At 42.2% G+C, this 22600-nt stretch overlaps 1 protein-coding gene across 2 annotated transcripts in view; it reads right to left on the reverse strand.

The window, feature by feature from the left end:
• sgsm2 (small G protein signaling modulator 2) overlaps window positions 1-22600 on the reverse strand; it is a 116248-nt gene that overhangs the window by 73489 nt on the left and 20159 nt on the right. For both annotated transcript variants that reach the window (XM_062385892.1, XM_062385891.1), the window contains exon 2: window positions 8821-8896. In XM_062385892.1, the coding sequence (XP_062241876.1) occupies window positions 8821-8896 (76 nt within the window). The remainder of the gene's footprint in view (window positions 1-8820; window positions 8897-22600) is intronic.

Here is a 22600-nt window from a genome sequence, read left to right on the forward strand (position 1 = left end):
TTGGACTTCCGCCATCGGACGGTAACACCACTATCCTTACTGTCGTTGATAGGTTCTCCAAATCAGCCCATTTCATCCCGTTCCCCAAGTTTCCATCTGCCAAGGAGACGGCTGAACTTATGCTGCAACATGTGTTCTGTCTGCATGGTCTTCCCTGTGACATTGTATCTGACAGGGGTCCACGGGTCACCTCCCGGTTCTGGACAGAATTCTGCAGCATGTTGGAGGCTAAGGTCAGCCTATCCTCGGGGTTCCATCCACAATCCAATGGCCAGTCGGAGAGAATGAATCAGGAGACAGAGACGGTGTTGAGGTGTGTGGTCTCTCATAATCCTTCTTCCTGGTCCAAGCACCTACTGTGGGTAGAATACGCGCACAACACGCTGCCTAGTTCAGCTAAGGGACTCTCACCATTTCAGTGCTCCCGGGGATACCAGCCTCCACTTTTCCCGGTACAGGAGCGGGAGGCCAGGGTTCCATCAGTCAAGACATTTATGCAGCGATGTCGGCGTACCTGGTTGCAGGCCCGTTCAGCGCTCCTACGTGCTTCTGAGCGGTACTAGCGAGGGGCCAATCGACACCGCGCCCCACTATGCTACCGGCCAGAGAGTTTGGATGTCGACCCGTGACCGACCACTTCAGGTGGAATCGAGAAAGTTGGCTCCACGGTTTGTCCAAAATTAACACTGGCCGGAAGAAATCATTTCCCCGTCAGAGCACCACAGATTGTTCACCATGCAGCAGACACCTCCTCCCTTGCTCTTCCTCGAGTTCGTTGTCCGTTCCTGGTGGTGCTTGGAGACCCACTCGGGAACAATGGCGGCATCTGGGATCGCGGGGTCGAGCCAAGTCTCAGTGAAATCCATCACGTTACAAAATGTAATGTCCTGTTGAAAAGCCATCCTGCTACGAAGTTCGTCCAGCTTGTTATCCAGAGAGTGAACATTAGCAAGAAGAATACTTGGTCTAGGAGGTCGGTTCTCACGTTTCCTTAGCCGGACTAGGATGCAGGCCCGCGACCCTTGTTTCCTTCGTCGCCTCTCCAGGTAAGATGGGTACCTGTGTTCGAACCTTATCCTTTCACTACTGGGATCCCTGAATGTTCCGTCCTGGTTCCTCTCCTCTTCTCTCTGACCACCAAGTCTCTCTGCAATGTCATTCACTCGCATGGCTTTTCATTCCACGCTGATGACACCTGACTAATCCCTTCTTTTTCCCAATCTGAATCACAGGAGGCAGCAAAAATCTCTGCCTGTCTTACTGACATCTCTCAGTGGATGTCTGCACAAGACCTGAAAATCCACCTCGACAAAACCCAACTACTTTTCCCTCCAGGGAAACGCTCTCTGTCCTATGACCTGACTATTAACTTTGAAACTCTGTGTTAACCCCTGCTCAGACTGCTAGGATTCTGGTTGTGACACTCGACAGGCAACTCTCCCTTACTGCCAACATTACTGTAACAACACGTTCCTGTAGATTCATGCTGGACAACATCAGGAGAATACTTCCCCTTGTCACTCAGATGGTGGCGCAGGTTCTGGTCCAGGCTCTGGTCATCTCACACCAAGACTATTGTAACTTCCTCCTGGCTGGTCTACCTGCTAATGCCATCAAACCTCTGCAGCTCATTCAGAATGCAGCAGTTTGACTGGTCTTCTACCTACCTAAATTCACTCACACTACTTCACTCCTCACTACTCCCTTCAGTGGATACCAGTGGCTGCCCGCATCCATTGCAAAACATGAGTTATTGCGTACCGTGCTGTGATCAGATCCAGCCCAGTCTACATTCAGGACATGGTCAAACCTTACACCCCAGCCCGTCAATTCTGCTCTGCATCTGCCAATCGGCTTGCTGCTTGCTCCCTCAGTGCGAGCTAGCCACTCAGCAAAATCAGGACTCTTTGATGTCATGGCTCATAAATGGTGGAACGAGCTTGCCATTGGACAGCAGAAAGTCTACACATCTCCCGCCACAGGCTAAAGACACAACTCTTCCGACTGTACCTTGGATAAAAAATAAATAAAAAAAAAACACTATATTTAATAGCACTTACATGGCACTTACAGATAGCACTTTTTAGTTTGGCTTTCTTGAAGCAAATTGTACTTAGATTTTTACTGTTCTGGGTTTGTATCCTCATTGTTGTTGTCAATAATTGTAAGTTGCTTTGGATAGAAGCGTCAGCTAAATGAAACGTAATGTTCAGAGAGAGAGAGAGAGAGAGAACCTAGTGCCCATCATCTGAAGTTATTTACTTTAACTTTTAATAGCTGATCATTACAGCCTTTGTGATGTTTCTGGTATGGGTACTGTATTTCCTTGTTTGTAACATATATTTAACAGATAAATATTTGACCTATGCTGAAAGAACATTGTCTCTGTATAGTCTGCTGCGTGGCACGCAGAGAAAATCAGCTAGATCTAGTATCTCAGAAGAGCAGCGTGACTAAAGGCCAATTTATGCCTCTCTGTTTTGACGGACACAGACAGATAGGACCGCCTTCTTTGCAGTGGAACGCCCTCTCCAGGCTCCATGGAGAGCTTTTCATGCAGCTCTGATTTTTCTAACTATCCGTCGGCATTTCAGAGAGCCTAGGGATAGCCCTTGGCTGTGATTGGTCCGCTAACAACATAATTTCCGCAAAACGTCATTTTACGGAATCTCACATTTCCGGCCCGAACACTTTCTGTTTCATTCCCTTTGTCTCGTCTTCTGTTGTTGTTCTCGTCTCATAAAATACGTTACAAGCAAGTCCTCTTCCATGTCAAGCAGCTCCAGCTCCATCAAAAGCCTTTGTCTGTTAGTTGCCATCGTTAACTGTGTGTGAGGAAAGCCGGGAGGAGGTAAATAATCAATCGTGGATTTCTAGTACATACGTTATGAGGTAGGCTTCTCTAAGCTCGTCTTGCCTTGCGCCACCTACTGTTCTGGCGGTGAATTTTTTCAGCACCCACAGAAACTAAAATCTGCAAAGCCTGTGATGAAAATTGTGAGGACCAACGAGTCAAAGCTGGAGCTACAGGCCTGCACTGACTGGAGTGTTTTTGAGGCTGCTTCTACATCACTGGACGAACTCGCTGACACTGTGTCAGTTTTTGTGAAGGCATCTGTATAACGTACTGCATATTTAATAATAAATAAACCGTGGTTCACAGCAAAGCTCAAGCGGCTTCGTCAAGCCAAAGAGGAGGCCTTCAGGAGTGGGGACAGGATCCTGTACAACCGGGCCAGGAACACACTGACTAAGGAGATCAGAATAGCAAAGAGAAACTACTCTGAAAAACAGGTTTTCAGCTAACGACCCTGCATCAGTGTGGAGAGGCCTGCAGGACACCACTAACTTCAGGAAAACCTCCCCCCACCCCATGGAGAACCCTAAACTGGCTGAGGATCGGAATGTGTTTTACTGCTGGTTGGATCACCCCACATTTACACCTCTCACCCGCTCCAACTCAGACTTCACACATTCATCTCCACCCCTGTTATCACCTCCCCCCTCCCCCCTGACTCCCCACCGGCACTGACGGTCCTTGAAGAGGGTGTGGACCAGCTACATCACTGGACAGAATGACTACAGGCCCGTCGCCCTGACGTCTACGGTCATGAAATCCTTCGAAAGACTGGTGTTGACCCATCTGAAGGGCATCACAGGCCCCCTGCTGGACCCCCTGCAGTTTGCCTACCGGGTAGACAGGTCAGTGGATGATGCTGTCAACATGGGGCTTGTGAGAATTCAATATTTTAGCTGTTCTGGGGTCTAACTGTATTCTTTGCAATAAAGATAGGAGGGGGGCCTTGAGCATTTTGAGCCAGATAAGGCCTTCACACAAATGATTTATAAATAACCCCTGCTGCATAGTGTTAATAATAAATCTCTTAATTGTTCTAAATTCTAACTTTTGGTATTAAACGATTATTCCCTTAGATTCATTCACGTCACATATATTTCATGCAGCTGTCTGATAAGTTCTGGAGGTCGGACAGAGTAACTTTGTTGACATTGTTTTGTTTCGTTGTTTTGGTTTCGAGGATCCTAATGTTTGTATCAACAGGACATTGTTTGGATATAGCAGGAACATCATATTCGTTTCTCCATGGCCCACGTGGCATCAGCTGTGGGGGACTACAGCTGTGGACCAATAAGGGAGAACCAAATTGATTTGCGGTGACTCCCCTTCAATCTTTCATAACCAATCATATTAAATCTACTGTTATAATTATATCAAACCCCTTTTGGTCAAGGCCATTATTGACTTCCTATTGCTAACTTATTTAGCCTAGGCTGTGATAATTGTCAATGGCCATGTTGTTCAACTTTCATTGCCTCTCAATAAACTCTTGAATTGGATCAGTCTGGCTCTTCTCATATTTAGGATAAACCAACACGCTTGACAATTTGGTGACCCCGACGTGATCCTAAGAGAAGTTTTACCGACGTAATCCTAAGGAGGAATCTTTTGACCAGAAAGACTGGAGACCCCCAAGGTCAGAGGCTGCTCCTATCGATTCTCCACATACTCAAACCAAAAGGTAGGCAGAAAACAAATTCTGTTTAGTTATGGATTCTGAGTGTGCGGGGAGGAGAAAGGAGGTAAAATAAATGTGATGAAATTAAAGGCTACGGCAAAGCAATGTTAATCAAGGGAATAAACAAAGGTTGTTTGGAACAGCAATAAGTCTAAACAATGCAGAGTTTTTGCGCAACAGATAAGTCTGGGACGCACGAATGCTTAAAACTAATTCAGATTGGAAAAGAGAAACACCGGTGATCGGGCCTAAAAGAAGAAAGACGACTTGAGCAAATGTTGCATCTCTGCAAACTAATTTAGTTAGTGTGGGATTCTGGAGGAAGTTGCGCAGCCTACACAAAAGTGAGGTGCTTGACTAGCCAGAACCACCGTTGCTGAAATCGGTCCTAAATTTAAGATGCCGAGATCATAAAATATGATTGTGCTTCTCAAGGTAGGAGTTGGCCCGGTCTTACGAGACAGGAGACTTTACTAGTCAGACACAACATAGTTTCAATTGGGCACAAATAACGGAAGACTGTTACGAATAAAGACTTTGGAAGAGGAAATTACTATATAATAATATAATAATTAAAAATTGATATTGATTATATAATATAGGGAGTTCTTTCTGAAGGAACTAATATGAATGAAAAAGTGTGTCTGTGGAAGGGAGAGAGGAGGAAAAATAAATATGTTTCAACATTTGAAAGAAGAATAAATCTAAATCGAATTAAAGAGCAGATGTCTAAAACATTGTAACTTATAGCGTGTTTCATCTTAAATGAAAAGAACAAACCATAGTACAAGCCCTTTGTTTACAGACTGTATTGAATACCATATCAATAATTATACTTTAATTTCTTTGCAACACTTTAACTTTTAAAGAACCAGAAGGTTTGTTTCACCAATTATCTTAACATCCAATACTCTTAATTTCAAAGGTATTTTTAAGCTCTACTTTTTGTTTTTTATTTTATCTTGAAGGAAAGTGTGGCAGAATGACTTTTATAAATGTTGTTTTGTTTTGTTTCAGCTGTCTCACACATTTGTCCTTTGTTTGTGATACCTGTTCTACCACAGGACAATTTGACGTCAAAGCTTCTGAATTATGATGTAATGAAGCATTCGATGCCTTTTCGAAAATGGTTTGAACACAAATACTAACACGCTGTCAAATCTGCTGCTTATTGAAATCCATCTTGTTGACAATTTAATATTTCATGAAATGCCAAAGATTTCTGTCACTTTTCTGCCACTTTTTGAATCTGTTGTTTTTAATGTCCACTTATTTGGCTACTACTCCTCAAAATTTTAAAGAAAATGTTGACCACAAAAGAAGGGTCGATGTTTGTCTTGTTTTGATTATTTGTTTATTTTCCTTTTCAAATATAAGCTTATATAATCAACTTTAAATTCAGTTACGCAGATCAGTATATTAATCACTTTTCTGTTTGTTTTCCTTTCAATCTCTGGGATCTGGGCTCCATGTCTCCACAACCCACTCCCATCCGTTGACAACTGCACCTCTTCTACCCATAGAAACGGCGAGTATCAATTCCACAAAAGGATCTTCACAAGGCTAAGATCCAGATCTTAAACCCCACTAGAACAAAGGGACTAAAAAAGAAATCGCACTGACGTCATGACAATTTTGTTTTTGGATTAGATCTGAAAGGAGCTGATATCTGAACAGCTTCCCCGTACATCCGTTATGGTCACACAGAACCAAAATGGCCCTCGATCTGCTACTGGCAGAAAAGAGTGGTGTGTGGACTATGATAGGAAGTTCTTGAAATTCATTTTTTCAAAGACAAACCGCCCCTGGTGGCTGGGCCTAGAGCCCTCTCCACCCTACGCACCATGAAAGAACATGGCTGCAGACTTTGAAATTGCTTAATAGATGGAGGAAAAGATACCTCATCCCCCCAGCTGATCTGGTGCTGAGGATGCTGATGACGGTGATGCAGATGCTGAGGACGAAGGTGATGCTGATGACGATGATGAGGATGAGGATGAGGACGGGTTTGCACTTGATGGGATGAAGGTTCGGGGTACATGGAGAACATTGTTTTGATATAGCAAGAACACAATATCTTTTCTCCAATTGTCAACACCGTTGACCCACAAGCCATCAGCTGTGTCAAGGCCTTGGGAGCGGCTCCTTGTCACTTCCTTATTCCAATACCAAGAGGACGGCCTACGCCTGCACACTTTCAAGGAGGAAGAACCAAGTCTACTGCTACTGTTATAAAATAGACAGGCGCCGTCTGTTTGATGCGTTCTGATAGGTCTCGTGTTCTGATACGAGTTGTTGGATGCCCATTGCTTTGCTGATTGATACCTTTCATTGCTTCCTAAATAAATACTAATTGAACAAACCGAGTTCGGCTCATCTTCTCATATTTAGGATAAACCAACAAGCCTGACAGGCTGCACTACATCCTGCAACACCTCAACTCCCCAGGGACCTATGCAAGGATGCTGTTTGTGGACATCAGCTCGGCGTTCAACACCATCATCCCAGAAGTCCTCCTCACCAAACTCATCCAGCTCACTGTGCCTGCCTCCACCCGTCAGTGGATCACAAACTTCTTGATAGACAGGAAGCAGCAGGTGAGGCTGGGTGAAATAACATCCAGCACCCGGTCAGTCAGCACTGGTGAACCTAAGGGATTTGTGCTCTCCCCACTGCTCTTCTCCCTCTACACTAACGACTGCACCTCAGGAGACCCATCTGTTAAAATCCAAAAATTTGCAGACGACACATCAGTAATAGGCCTCATCCGGGATAATGATGAGTCTGCATATAGGCGGGAGGTTGAACAGCTGGCCCTGTGGTGCGGTCGCAACAACCTCGAACTGAACACGCTTAAAACCGTGGAGATGACAGTGGACTTCAGGAGGAGCCCCCCCATCTCTGCAGTCATCGAGTATGTTCTTTGCACATCTATAACTCTCTGGTTTGTTGGATCGGCCACCAAACTGGACAAGAACATACTCCAACGGACAGTCATGTCTGCGGGAAAAATCATCGGTGCCAACCTGCCCACCATTCAAGACCTCTACACTTCCAGAGTTAGGAAATGTGCAGGAAAGATCACTGCAGACCCCTCACACCCTTGACACAACCTATTCCATCTCCTCCCCTCTGGGAGGGGCTACAGATCTCTGTTCACCAAAACCTCCAGACACAAAAACAGTTTCTCCCCCCTCGCCGTCTCACTTCTGAACAGCCAATTCACTGTGGCACTGTGCAATAATAATAACTCTCGAAGTTATATTATATTGTAATTATTTTGTAATTATTTTGTAATTATATTTAATTATATTATTTATTTCACCCTCACTGTACAACTGTAATACTCATACGGTTCAATATTTATCCCTGCACTTCTCTTTTTTCTTTTCTTAGACCATCGCACTGTTTGTTTTGTTTTGTGTTGTTATGTGTATTCTATGTAAGCACACTGAGAGCCACTTCACCATGTCAAATTCCTTGTTTGTGCAACTTACTTGGCCAATAAAACCTGAATCTGAAAGGATGTCGTTAGCGGACCAATCACAGCCTTGCGGACTGCGTGAGGCTTGCGTAGCTTTGTCGTATAGTGAAAAAATTGGGCAACGCACGCAAGCACGCAAGGGGCTATTGAGCGTACCCCTTCTTGCATGTCTCTGAAAATGCAGAAGCATGCATTTTGTTTTGTTGGTTTCAAACCCAGAACAACAAGAATCAAGAAAGTACAATTTCTTCAAAAATAAAGCAAAACAAAGTGCTATAAGTAAGTGTAATTTAAGTGCTACTAAATTGTTAGTTAAAAATAAATAAATAATAATTTTTTATCTATCATATTTAAAGACATCAATGCAGGCCAATTAAAACTGGATGGCGGGCCGCAGTTGGCCCGCGGGCCATAGTTTGGACACCCCTGTTTTAAGGTATGTGTATCAACCCGAGAAACCGTCTAGAAGCGTCCATTGTACAACTAGTCATTGGCTGAACTGAATATACAAGAATATTCAGCACAGAGGCGGTGACACGCACATACATGAGCAAACCCACAAGCACATATGTCTAGGGCTTATAAAGTTTGTCTATGAAATATGTTTCCTCAATGATTATTAACTTTCCATTGATGCAGCAGCATAGTCATAGGGGCAGTGACATCAATACGTGTCCTTGATGGAGAAGCAGCACAGAGTGTCCTGCTGAGGAGTTCAACACATGTGTGTGTAAGACAGAGAGCAAGAGAGAGACAGACAGTATGTGTGTGTGTCCAGAGAAGGGAGAAGAGTGCACTTACTACATAGAGCAATGATGTGGCTGCTGTCTTCGTGGACAAATTTCTTAGTCACTGCTTCCTCCATAATCTGCTTTACCTGCACAAAAAAAACTCAATTTGTTAGAGTGTCAACAATCAGTGCCATTGTCTTTAATGAAGTTGTCACCGTCATTATTGCTTCCGTACAGGAAAAGTGCCTTGATTTAGAAGTTAGCATATTAAGATACAAGATATCATCAAAGGAAATTAGTCAAGAAAAGTAAATGTCCTTTTCCGTGTCCCCGTCATGTTTAAATGACAAGTGGTGGAGAAACACCATAGCAATTAGCACTTTGCAACAAAGCCACAGATACAATGTTGAATTACATTTTCTTCCAAGTCCTCCTCTCTTACTTCTCACCATGTAAGGCTAGGGGACAAAATTAAAAATATAATGATGATTGCTCTTACACTTAACAGAAAAATCTAAATGGAATTGATTTATGCTAGAATGAAAGTCTTCACCTCAATTTACCAACCAAAGTTACATGTGTCCAACAGTGGCTTTTAAAGATGCTGTTATTAACATAACAGTAGCGATGACAGCAGCAGCTTTCAATGTTAGTAACAATAACTAGGGTTGCTCGATTAATCAAAATTTAATCGTGATTTTGATTATGGGGTCAAACGATCTCCAAACTACTATAATCGAGTTGAAATGATTATTTGCCATTTTTTGCCAATGCAGCGGCCGCGTCGCGTCCATTCTCTAGCTCGCTGCCGCCTGGCTGTTGAAACCGTACCCACATTTCTAAGGGCATATATTAATAATGCCAATAGGTGGCAGTATAGGCAAAAACAGCACATTTCTCAATTCAAAACAAATAAGGAAGAAACAGCTGGCAGAGTTATTGCACGTGAAATGCTTTGACCACAGTCTGAATTTGGCCGGTCAACGCGCACTCGAGACGCCCATTGTTTCTTATTAACTCTCCACTGAGGTGTAGAAGAATGCCAAGGAATTGTGGATCTTAACTGAATCGGACCTGGCCTGTGCTGAAGAAGAGGCTAAAGCTCTGAAGCCGCTAAAAGATGCAGCACTCGTAATGTCTGAAGAAAAGACTCCTACGATGTGTGTTATAGCACCACTGCAGGCCCAGCTGTGCAGCTGCGCTCATGTCCAAGCAACAGACTCGGCTTGCGAGGGACATTAAAAACACCGTATCTGGGGATCTTGGGAAGAGAAACGTGAGCGTCATATCCTTTCTGTGTATCGCTTTTTTTTAAATTGGGATTAGAAAGATAATTACTTTATTTTACTTTTAAGATCTTTTAATGGACAGAATTTTAAGTATTATGAGTAGTGCAATCCCGAGGACTTCGCCTTTGCTGTTATATGGAATAATAGAGAACAGCTGTTGAAGTAAATTCTGTGCAGGACATGGTCATTAATCAAAGGCAACGTGTATCGTCATACGTATCGTATCGTGGCCTCTATATCGTGATACGTATCGTATCGTGAGGTTGTAAGCAATACCCAGCCCTACCGTAGACTCAATCTTTTCCACTCAAACTAGTGAAGCATGGGAACAAGATCTTTGGCTTAATACAGAGGATTAGCAATGTGGTAACAATTCTTGAGTCCACAACTCCTCCATCTTTGCATGGGCTGATTGGATGCAAACCCATACACAGAATTGAGTACACTAATCACAGATTGTTTAAATGTTACCCCACTGACAGTGATGCCTGTAGCAGATGTTGCCAGTCCCCTGCCAACTGGTACACATGATATGGTCATGCCCAAAATTGACACATTTTTGGTCTAAAGTATTGGACACATTTCAAATGTGATAGAAAGAGGATGTGGATCTACCACATCCTCTGGCTCCCTGAAGAAATTTGACAACATTTGAAACCCTTTATTGTCTTTTATGGACTCTCTGAATGTGGTACTTGAGGAGTTGGATGGCTGAGCATTGAGACAGGTTTTTTTTCCAGCTTTTAATTATTGATTTAATTTAACAGTTTTTTGTTTTATTTGTTTCTTTTCCTCTGTGCATTTTTGCCCTTTTATGCCCTGTTTATCACCCTGAGATGGGGGGGGGGGGCAATAAACAACAAAAACGCGAGCATTGTTTCTTGGCCTTTCTCTTGTATCTTGTTCTGTACCTTTGCATGGCTAAAGAATGGTTTGATAAAGAAAAACAAGTAAATGACAGGAAATTTGGTTCACAGTAATTAAAATTTTTAGTTGATCGAAGATTTAACTTTAAATAGGTCAATATTCAATACTTAAGATCAGCTGAATGAGCATACACCACTTTTAGTTCGGTGTGAACTCTCCAGTGAGCTTTCATTCTTCTTTTTAATGCTCTCATACAGAGACTGACCCCCACCCTCAGAGAGAAGTGCAATTAGATCTACATACAATATATGCATACATAGAGCTGTAACTCTACCCAATTAATAAGAGTGAAAACAGCAGTTAGTCAAAGAGGTCATGTTTCTTAACCTGGACTGTGAGTTGAAATGGTTTTGTCCTCAATTGGTGATAAACAGGAATTTTCATTAAAATTATGTTTATTTGTTTGTTGTCAAATGTATTCAGGTTACTTAAAACAAGGCTAGGACAACGCCTTTAAGTTTATGGTCAATGTAGAATATTAAGGACATGGTATACGCCAAAAAACATATTAGTGACATTATTGTGTACTATTTAAATGCAAATAGCCAAATCTGGAAGGGAAATTTTCATATAAGTCTCTGATAGGATCAAAGTCCCATGCTTTTCACTATTTTCACTGAAAGGCCTGCCCAAAACCAGGCCGGTTGCTCTGCAATATCTTCATACCCACAAATAACAATTTTGTCTGTCTGAGTTTGTGTTCAAACCACTATGTAGCCAAGAAATGGTTAGTATAAGTCACGATCTGTTGATTTGATTAGATATCCTTGAAGTTAGAATAAGGGCAAACATGGTGTAGGGCACACACGTTAAAAAAACGATAGATGCTTGGTAAAAAAAAAAAGAGTATGAATGCAAATGTTAGATGAAGAATTCCCAGATTGTACTGCCATCTCTGCTTTACTCCTACACAAGCTGAAGGTCAGGTTGTCAATGTAGAAGCCTCACTGCGTAAAAACTCTACCAATCTCAATGGTACAAGTCACAAACATACATTTTAAAGCAGCCAAAGTTGTAAAGGAAGTGGCATTCTACCTATAGAGGACAAACTAGAAGTAGCTTGTCTAACCTGGAAAGAGACTAATAACATATAAGCCCTTTAAGATGTCAAAACCTCCAATTATTCATTATTAATAGAAGAAAATAATAACACCAAGCTTTAGCACTGGGGCCAGGCTGAGAGTGTCTCTATTGTGCCGTCTATTCCTTTAACTTTCACCAGTCTTCATGTTTGGGAAGTAACAATTATTATTTTCAAATAGTTTTCTTCAGCTCCTTGATTTTTCAATGTATACCTTCTCCATGTGAAATGGCTTTTACTTCTTCAAACAAGCAATACAAAACGATGGCTTGCCAGTCGAGCCTTCTGGATGCTGCCATATGAATTTATTAAAGTAAGGACTAATTTGTATTTTGACTTGAAATTCATATTGGTCTCTTCAAGAGGCAAACTTCCAGTGAAGTTTAATTCAGCTGGCAGGGATATTTGAGCATCTAGGAGATCACTAAATCTCTAAATGATTATCATATATCTGTGTGAAAGATGGAGCATTAGAGAGAAGTGATGGTTCAGATAAGAGGAAGAAACAGAGAATCAGAGGAAAGCAAATTGGGACGAATTCAGTGAAGAATCAAATCGATTTTGGAAATCGGTCGGCAATTGCCAGCCCAATAAAGTCCTTAATAAACTCTGAAATAATTATTTAATTCTAAAAATCTTTTCACACTTGCTGTGACCAGAGAGAAACTATGTATTTTTACTGTTTCCACTGTTCTTCCAAAAAGTCACTGACCGAGTGCTTCTATTATCTCACTGTGTGTGTCGCTGTGAGCGAGGGAGTGGGGCAAGGGCCTCTGTCTGTGTGAGCATCACCTGCTCTTGGTATTTCACATGATGGCCTATACAGCCCTGCCCCCCATTATCGGCACCCATTGACATTAAAATAAAGGGAGAGAAGAGTAAACAGGTACAAAGAGAAATGGTAATCATATTTAGGGCCCGAGCACCGAATGGTGAGAGGCCCTATTGAAATTGCAGGCATTATTAGGGCCCGAGCACTGAAATCGCTGGGAGGCCCTATTGAAATTGAAATGATTATTAGGGCCCGAGCACCTCCGGTGGGAGGCCCTATTGAAATTGAAAGGATTATTCTGAGAATTTATAAACATGCTCAAAAAGTTTTAAAAGTTCGCAGTAAATTAGAAAGTGGTGTAAATTGACGTATTCTTTGGAAATGGGCGTGGCAAAATGGCTCAACAGTGCCACCAACGGAAAAGCCCCTCATTTAGCATTCACCGATCCTCACGAAAATCAAGACAGTTGTGTATCATGACCAGATGCACAAAAAAGCCTCAAGGACCATTGTGAAAAAATTAACAGGAAGCCCGCCATTTTGGATTAAGTGGCCATTTTAGTCATATTCCATATTTTTACTTTGATGTACTTCTCATAGAGTTTTCACCATATCAACTTAAAATTTAGACGAGTGTCATCACAACAAAATGGAGATCAAAAGTTATTGAAAGATCAACTTTTCGTCATACCATCTGACCGTGGCATGGCGTCAAAGTTTGATGAAACGCCATCAAAACACAAGCTTCTCTATCTCAGACATATTTGGTCCAATCGACACCAAACTACACATGTAAGACAAGAGTTGCAACCTGAAGACATCTACACAGAAATCGTGACTTAAAATCTCAGCGCCTCCTGGTGGCAGCAGGAAATGTCTTGTTTTTGGTACATTTTACACTTGGATGTATTTCTCCTCATCTACTTTGTGAAACCATGTCAAACTGTGTCAAATGGGTCTCAAGATATTGATATGTAGGCTTACGATTACTGTGACTTTTCATCATGCGGATTATTAATGGCGTGTCATCAAAGTTCAACTCGCCATGACACACGAAATTGCTGTAACTTCCGTGTTCATGGGTCCAGCTCCCTCAAACTACATGTGTGTATCAACAGCCCACCCCTGAAGATATACAGATAGTTTAAAGGAATGGGCGTGTCAAAATAACTGACTAGCGGCCCCTAAAGGGCAGACCCGGCACTACGATTGGTCTACAGCTACAAAAATCGATAGTGACATGTGTCTTTTCATGACAAAGAAATAATTCTCTTTGACAGATATGCTAAACCACACAGGAAGCCCGCCATTTTGGATTTGGTAGCTATTTTGGCCATATTCCACACTTTTACTTTGATGTACTTGTTGTAGAGCTTTCACCAGATCAACGTGAAATTTAGTTGAGTGTCATCACAACAAGATGGAAATGAAAAGTGATTAAAAGATCGATTTCTTGTCTCACCGTCTGACCGTGGCGTGGAGTCAAAGTCTGATCACACGCCATCAAAACACGAGCGTCTGTATCTTGGACATATTTGGTCCAATCGACTCCAAACTAGACATGTAAGACAAGAGTCGCGACCTGATGACATCTACAAAGACACCAAGACTTAAAATCATTGCGCCACCTGCTGGCTACAGGAAGTGAAGCGTTTATTCTTGCTGCAGAGCTTAAAACGCACGCAAGGTAGAGACATGCGCTTGGTCATCGATCGCTCTCTCTTCCCCGACCGCAACAGACTTGAAATTGCCTGTGCTCGGGCCCGTTAGTGCTACAACGTAGGCCTAGTTATTATTATGACCCCTAATGAACTGGCTTTTTGAGTGCTTTAACATGCTCAAAAAGTTTCTAAACTTTGCAGTAAATTAGAAAGTGGTGAAAATGTACATATTCTGGGGTATTCAGAAATGGGCGTGGCAAAATGGCTCAACAGCGCCACCTGGAAAGCAGCCCCTAGGTTTCCACATAAGCGATTTTCACCAAATTGAGACACAGGTGTATCGTGACTAATCATTGAAAAAAGCCTCTTGGAGCATTATGATAAACGCAACAGGAAGCCCGCCATTTTGAATTTAGTGGCCATTTTAGCCATATTCCACATTTTTATTTTGATGTACTTGTCGTAGAGCTTTCATCTGATCAACTTCAAATTCAGATGACTGTCATCACAACAAGATTGAGAAAAAAAATGATTGAGGGAATTTTTTTTTCCGTCACACCATGTGACCGTTGCAGGGCGTCAAAGTTTGGTTCCACGCCATCAAAACACAAGCATCTCTATCTCGAACATACATGGTCCAATCAAGTCCAAACTAGACATGTAAGAAAAGAGTCCCGGCTTGATGACATCTACACAGAAATAATAACTTAAAATCAGAGTGCCCCCTGGTGTCACCAGGAAATATCTTTTTTTTTTGCATGTCTTACACTTGGATGTATTTCTCCTCATCCATTGACCTCAACCATGTCAAACTTCATCAAATGGGTCTCAAGACATTGATAATGAAGGCATAAGATAACTGTAACTTTTCGTCAAACGCCATATTAATGGCGTGGCATCAAAGTTCATCAACTCGCCGTGAAAAACGAAATTGCTGTAACTTCAGTGTTAATGGTTCTATCTCACTCAAACTACATGTGTTTAGCAAAATCCCCCCCCTGAAGATATTCAAATGGTTTTAAGGAATGGGTGTGGCAAAACAACTGACTAGCGCCCCCTGACGGGCAGCCCCGGCACTACGATTGGCCGGCATGTACAAGAATCGATTTGGGCATGTGTCTTTTCATAACAAACAAATAAGTCTCTTTGATAGATATGCTAGACCAAACAGGAAGCCCGCCATTTTGAATTTAGTGGCCATTTCAGCCATATTCCACATTTTTTATTTGATGTACTTGTCGTAGAGCTTTCATCAGATCAACTTAAAACTCAGATGACTGTCATCACAACAAGATTGAGAAAAAAATCATTTAGGGATTTATTTTTCGTCACACCGTGTGACCGTGGCATGGCGTCAAAGTTTGATTAAACGCCATCAAAACACGAGCATCTGTATCGCGGACATACATGGTCCAATTGATTGATTGATTGATTGATTGATAGATAGATAGATAGATAGATAGATAGATAGATAGATAGATAGATAGATAGATAGATAGATAGATAGATAGATAGATAGATAGATAGATAGATAGATAGATAGATAGATAGATAGATAGATAGATAGATAGATAGATAGATAGATAGATAGATAGATAGATAGATAGATAGATAGATAGATAGATAGATAGATAGATAGATAGATAGATAGATAGATAGATAGATAGATAGATAGATAGATAGATAGATAGATTACTTTATTCATCCCCGAAGGGAAACATAGTCGTCATAGCAGCTGGTACATTTGAATACAATAAAATAAAATAAAATATAAAATATAAAATACAAAATATAAAATATAAAATATAAAATATAAAATATAAAATATTGCTTTAGGAACAATAAAAACAGAAACACAAGATAAATGGGTAGATAAGGTGCAGTGGCAGATGATGGTAAGTACTGATGATATGATGGTAATGTTATTGTTACAGTATATAAAAAATAGTACAGTATATATAGTATATAATATATTTATATATGAAATTAATTATACCAATATAATAATAGCAGTATATAGTAATAATAGCAGCAACAGTATATATAATAATAATAATAATAGTAAAATATAATAATAATAACAACAACATGTACACATGTATAAATATGTGTATATAGACTTATCTATACAAAGAATATATAAAGAGTATGATATAATATATGATATATAGTACGGGTACTTGGCGATACAATAGATAATATGATATACTATTAGAGTGTAAGAATATGTAGACTGAGTGTGCAAAAGACAATATTATTGTATAAAGCAGAGGTGTGGACTCGAGTCACATGACTTGGACTCGAGTCAGACTCAAGTCATGAATTTGATGACTTTAGACTCGACTTGACAAACTGTAAAGAGACTTGCAACTCGACTTGGACTTCAACATCAATGACTCGTGACTTCACTTGGACTTGAGCCGTTTGACTTGATAAGACTTGCTCTTTTCCCCAAAACACAAAGATTCAAAAGTATGTTATTAAGGAGCGCTCTGTATCTTTCATTGTGTTTGTGTGCGTCTGTGTGTGTGTGTGCAGCGCCGCCGCTCCCAAAACGCCCACTACGCGCTGTGCGTTGGGCACCAAGTCCTGAGGGGGCACCAAAAAAAAAGCATCTGAAAAATCATCATAGTTATAATAATTATGTAGCCGAGCGTTTGGTTGTATCATAAGTCCGGCTTCAGCCGACAAAGGACACGAGAGCAGGTCATGCGCTCGGGACAGCACACCCGTTTATTCTCCGTTCATTTTACAACTTCACTCATCACAGCACCCACTTCATTTAAAACCCCCTTTCAAAATAAGAGTCACTACCAACAACCCACTTAAAACCGGAAATACAAATCGACCCTCAACAATAACGTCATTAAATAAATTAGCTTACAATTATAATGCCGATATTATTTCAGTATAGAAATATTAGGTACCTTTTAGACATGTATATCACAAAAAAGGCAGAACAAGAGATATATTAAATTGCTCAAAAAAAGTTAAAGAAGATTGACTATTCTTGTTTGTACTTATTGATGATTATTTAACGTAATCATATGTGGTCTTTTGCAAATGCAATGCAGCATAGGGCCCTGACATATAAAAAGCACAACCCTGTTCATTGTTATGTTCAAGTATTTGTTATGTTTCTCACATGTACACACACACACAGACAATATGACGTGAGATAAACACAGGACAGGACAATGTTGTTAGCACTTTTGTTCAAATAATTACAGTTGCACTTGTTTTTTCAAATGTGTTCATTCTGTAGGAGTGGTTTAAAATGAAGAATATTCTTGCAAAATATGAGTTAAATGTTAAAAATGACTGGTTAATAGTGCAATAGGGAAGTGCAATGTTGGCACAATTTTTTTGCTGTAATTTCAATTGCACTTGTTTTAATAAATAAATACAGATTTTAAAAGCATACATGATCTGTGTAAATATATTATTACTCAGTGATCAAAAGGCCTCGAAAAGACTCGAAACTCAAACTGCAGGACTTGGACTTGACTTGAGACTTGTCAGTCTTGACTTTGGACTTAACTCGGGACTTGCCTGTCTTGACTTGGGACTTGACTCGGGACTTGAGGGCAAAGACTTGAGACTTACTTGGGACTTGCAAAAAAATGACTTGGTCCCACCTCTGGTATAAAGTGATGAATTGAGATATATATTTAGTGCAGTTCTGTGATGGTGGCTCTGACAGAGGTAGATGTGTTGTACAATCTTATTGCGGTTGGGAGGAACGATTTCCTGTATCGTTCCTTAGAGCAGCGGGGTTGACTGAGTCTGTGGCTGAAGCTGCTCCTCAGCTTGTCCAGTGTTATGTGGAGGGGGTGAGAGGGATTGTCCATGATTGCCAGCAGTTTTTCCAGCATCCTGTCCTCCACCACCTCCTCCAGGGTGACAAGCTTAGAGCCAACCACAGACTCTGCCTTCCTAATCAGTTTTTTCAGTTTGTTGGCGTCCTTAGCCTTGATGCCCGCACCCCAGGACACCACAGCAAAGAAGATGGTGCTCGCCACAACAGACTTATAGAACATCTGCAGCATCTTGTTGCAGACATTGAAGGACATGAGCCTCCTCAGGAAATAAAGCCGGCTCAGGCCCTTCTTGTAGACGGCCTCTGTGTTGGTGGACCAGTCCAGTTTATTGTCCAGTGTGATACCCAGGTACTTGTATGCAGGGACCACCTCCACAGCCGTCCCACCGATGCAGACAGGAGAGGAAAGGGGCTTGTTCCTCCAGAAATCCACCACCATCTCCCTCGTCTTCGCCATGTTGAACTGCATGCGGTTCTTCCCACACCACTTCACAAAGCTGTCAACCAGGTCCCTGTACTCAGCCTCCCCTCCGCCCTCAATAAACCCCACAATGGCCGTGTCATCAGAGAACTTATGCAGATGACACGTCTCTGTGCAGTGCTTAAAGTCAGCAGTGTATGTTTTGAAGAGGAAGGGGGACAGCACAGTTCCCTGGGGGGCCCCGATGATACTGATCAGACCATCAGACACACAGTTCTGTAATCTCACAAACTGCGGTCTGTGGGGGTGATGGGGGGAGGTGGGGGGTTGTTGCTCAGAGATGCAGTAGAGGCAGTCGTAGAGTCAGTGGAGTCAGTGGAGAGTCCGCTGGGGGTGGGGGGGTTGGAGTTGAACCTATTGAAGAAAGTGTTCAGCTCGTTCGCACGTCGTTCATCCCCAGCTGCTCCCCCATCTCTCCTCTTGAAACCAGTGATCTCCTTCATACCACTCCAGACGTCCCTGGTGTTGTTTTCCTCCAGTTTGTGCTCCAGTTTTCTTCTGAAGTTGTCCTTGCTCTCCCTGATGCTGCGCTTGAGCTCCATTTGAACCCGTTTGAGTTCTGCTCTGTCCCGTGATCTAAAGGCCCTCTTCTTCTCGTTGAGAAGGGCCTTCAGGTCGCTTGTAACCCACGGCTTGGTATTTGGGTAACAGCGGACCTCTTTAGTGGGGATGGTGTCATCGATGCAGAACCCAATGTACTCAGAGACACAGTCAGTCAGGCCATCAATGTCCTCACCATGTGGCTCATACAGAGCATCCCAGTCTGTGGCCTCCAGCGCCCCACGCAGTGTTTCCATGGCCTCATGAGACCATTTCCTCACTGTCCTCACTGTGACTGGGTGCTGCTGAATCACAGGCTTGTATGATGGTGAGAGCAGGACTAGGTTGTGGTCTGACCTGCCCAGTGGTGGCAGGGCAGTGGAGCTGTATGCATCCTTAACATTTGCATACAGCAGGTCCAAAGTCTTATTTTCACGGGTGGCACATTTGACAAACTGGAAGAAGGTTGGGAGTGTGGATGAGAGGGAAGCATGATTAAAGTCACCTGTGATGATGATGAAGGCCCCGGGTGTTGTGTCTGTAATCCTGCAGTCACAGTGTGGATGACGTCACACGCTGCTTCTGCGTTCCCAGATGGAGGAATGTAAACATTGATGGCGAAAAGACTGGTAAACTCCCTCTGCAAATAATATGGACGAAGTCCGACGGCGACGAGCTCGATGTCCGGGCTGCAGACACGCTGTTTAACGGTGACGTGCCCGGGGTGACACCACCTGTTGTTCACGAGCACGGCGAGTCCCCCTCCTTTCTTCTTGCCGGTCGCGGTGGTGTCTCTGTCGGCTCGAACTGTCTGGAAGCCCGGGAATGGTGACGTTGGAGTCCGGTATCTGCTCGTGCAGCCAGGTTTCCGTGAGACACACAATACTGGACTCCCTGTACTCCCTCTGTGTCCTGATGAGCGCTTCCAGTTCGTCCACTTTATTTGCCAGCGACCTCACGTTTCCAGTGATGACTGCAGGGATGAAGGGCTTAAACTTCCTCTTCTCCATCCTCCGTTTAAGCCCCGCTCTGCAGCCCCGCCGTCTCCTCTTTAGTTCCTCTGGGATGGTGGGTCTCTCTCCGGCCAAGAGGGTAGTGTGCCTCAGGGCGATCAGCTGGTCGCGGGTGTAAACAATGCCGGCCTGTGTTGCAGGCATTCTCACAGTGATCCGAAGAGACCGAAGTTTTAAAAGTGTCCAATAAATTTCATCTCGTCAAGCATCTCGTCATTGTGCGGAACGAGGATGCAAAGAGTAGTGCAAAAATAAATATAAAAAACAAATAGCAAACGTTATAAAAACACAAAAAACCGACAGTAATACCAGAAGCTGCTACGACAGGCACCCGTTAGTACGGCGCCATTTTGTGTCCAAACTAGACATGTAAGACAAGATTCCCAGCCTGATGACATCTACACAGAAATTATGACTTGAAATCACAGCGCCCCCTGGTGGCTACAGGAAGTGACATGTTTTATATTTTGATGAACTGCTCCTGGCTGCTTTACAATATACAGCTCAAATGAGCTCAGTCAAGTCATTGGATCAAGGTCAGAATTGTGACATTTCCTCAAACCATGTAAACATTGATGTTTGGCGAAGGATCATCCTTTGCCAGACGAGACGATGTTTTCATAAGTCCACTGTGCATTGTACTATCACTACCAAACTTCTGTCACATGAGAAGAGTACAAGCCTGAACAGCCCTATGTGTCAATATTTCCTCAGTGTCATAGCGCCACCTATTGATTATCCATGAAACAGGAAGTACTTTGTTATTCCACTCTGCATTATCCAACAGGCTCCAAACTACTGACTTCTGATCACAATCGTGACCTGAACAGCGCCATATCTGAATATTAGGGTTAGGGTCATAGCTCACCTATGATCAGTGTGAAAATTACGTTGTGGTAAAATTGTCCAATTTACACAAAATTACTTAAGCTACATCAGAGCGCCAACTTGAACAGATCAGGTCTGTGTGTAATAATAGTGATGGCTCAACCTACTGGCAACAGGAAGTAAATTTTGTTTTTCAACTATCATTCGATTTACATGTAATTTTCACAGTGTGACGTGCAATTGATAGAGTGGACCGTAATGGGCAATTAGAAGAAAAAGGATCGGCGAAGATAGTGAAGTGTTTATCTTTCCGCAGTGCACAAAACGCATGCAACGCGGAGACGTGCGCTTGGTCATCGATCACTCTCTTCACCTACCGCTACAGGCTTCAACGTGCGGGTGCTCGGGCCCGCCAGTGCTACAACGTAGCCCTAGTTAAAAGTAAATTTTGTTATTATTTCTGTTACTCCATAAATGACATCCTGTTCTCTTGTGTGTTGTCTTCTCACGTAATTAAAACAAGATCTAAGACAGAGGCCCATCATCAAAATCAATCAGAGGTCCTTTTGAAAACCAAGGTAATAGATGATAGATCTTCCATTTGAATGGACAATACGGTTCATTCTTATTTTACAGAGATCATATTGTTTATGAAAAAGGTTTTTACTGTGAGTGCATTTGATAAACTATATTATGCATTGGGAAGCAGTTATAAGAAGAAGATTCTTACATAATTAAGGACTAAAAATGGTTGAGAACAACGGATGCAGAGGGCCGCAATACTGTGTTTGCCTTGGGCTCCCCTTAGGCGAAGTGGAAAACTTTGGGTACACCTAAATTATGTGCTGGTGCACCTAAATCAAAGTTGCCCAGGAGCAACCAATGTAAAAAGTTAGTCTGGAGCCGTGAAAAATATATCAATTATACAATTCATTATAATTGTCACCACATTCCTTTTTTTCCTATGAATACCTTCCCTAATAAATAATAAAGGTGTTCCTTAATTTGGAGGATTAATAACCAACGTACTGACAATATTCAATATCTACAATATCTAACAAAAATAAGAGAACCTTGACTCAACCATACATGTAGATATAAGGCATGAGTTTGTAGAGCCCACGTGGATTTGTAAGTGAACGTCTGCATATATATCTTAAGGCGAATCAGATGATGGATAGGGAAGAGAGAGCTGGGAGAGGCCTTCAGGATGCGTGAAAGCAGATTATGGTAACCCCTACATGAATTCTCTCTTGTGATGGGCGCGAAAGTCATTCACATCTTGAGGTGAGTGGCAAATAATCAGTGAACAGCAGCAGTTTATGACTCCCGTAGTTTAGCGATGAGCCCTCAGCTCAGTAAGCAGTGTAGCCAGAATATTACCTTTTTTTTAATCACTGGAGGACTTGGAATAAATCCTTTGGACCCTCCAATTTCC

The sequence above is a fragment of the Platichthys flesus genome, chromosome 4 (assembly GCF_949316205.1).
Source record: "Platichthys flesus chromosome 4, fPlaFle2.1, whole genome shotgun sequence".
NCBI classification, from domain to species: Eukaryota; Metazoa; Chordata; class Actinopteri; order Pleuronectiformes; family Pleuronectidae; genus Platichthys; species Platichthys flesus.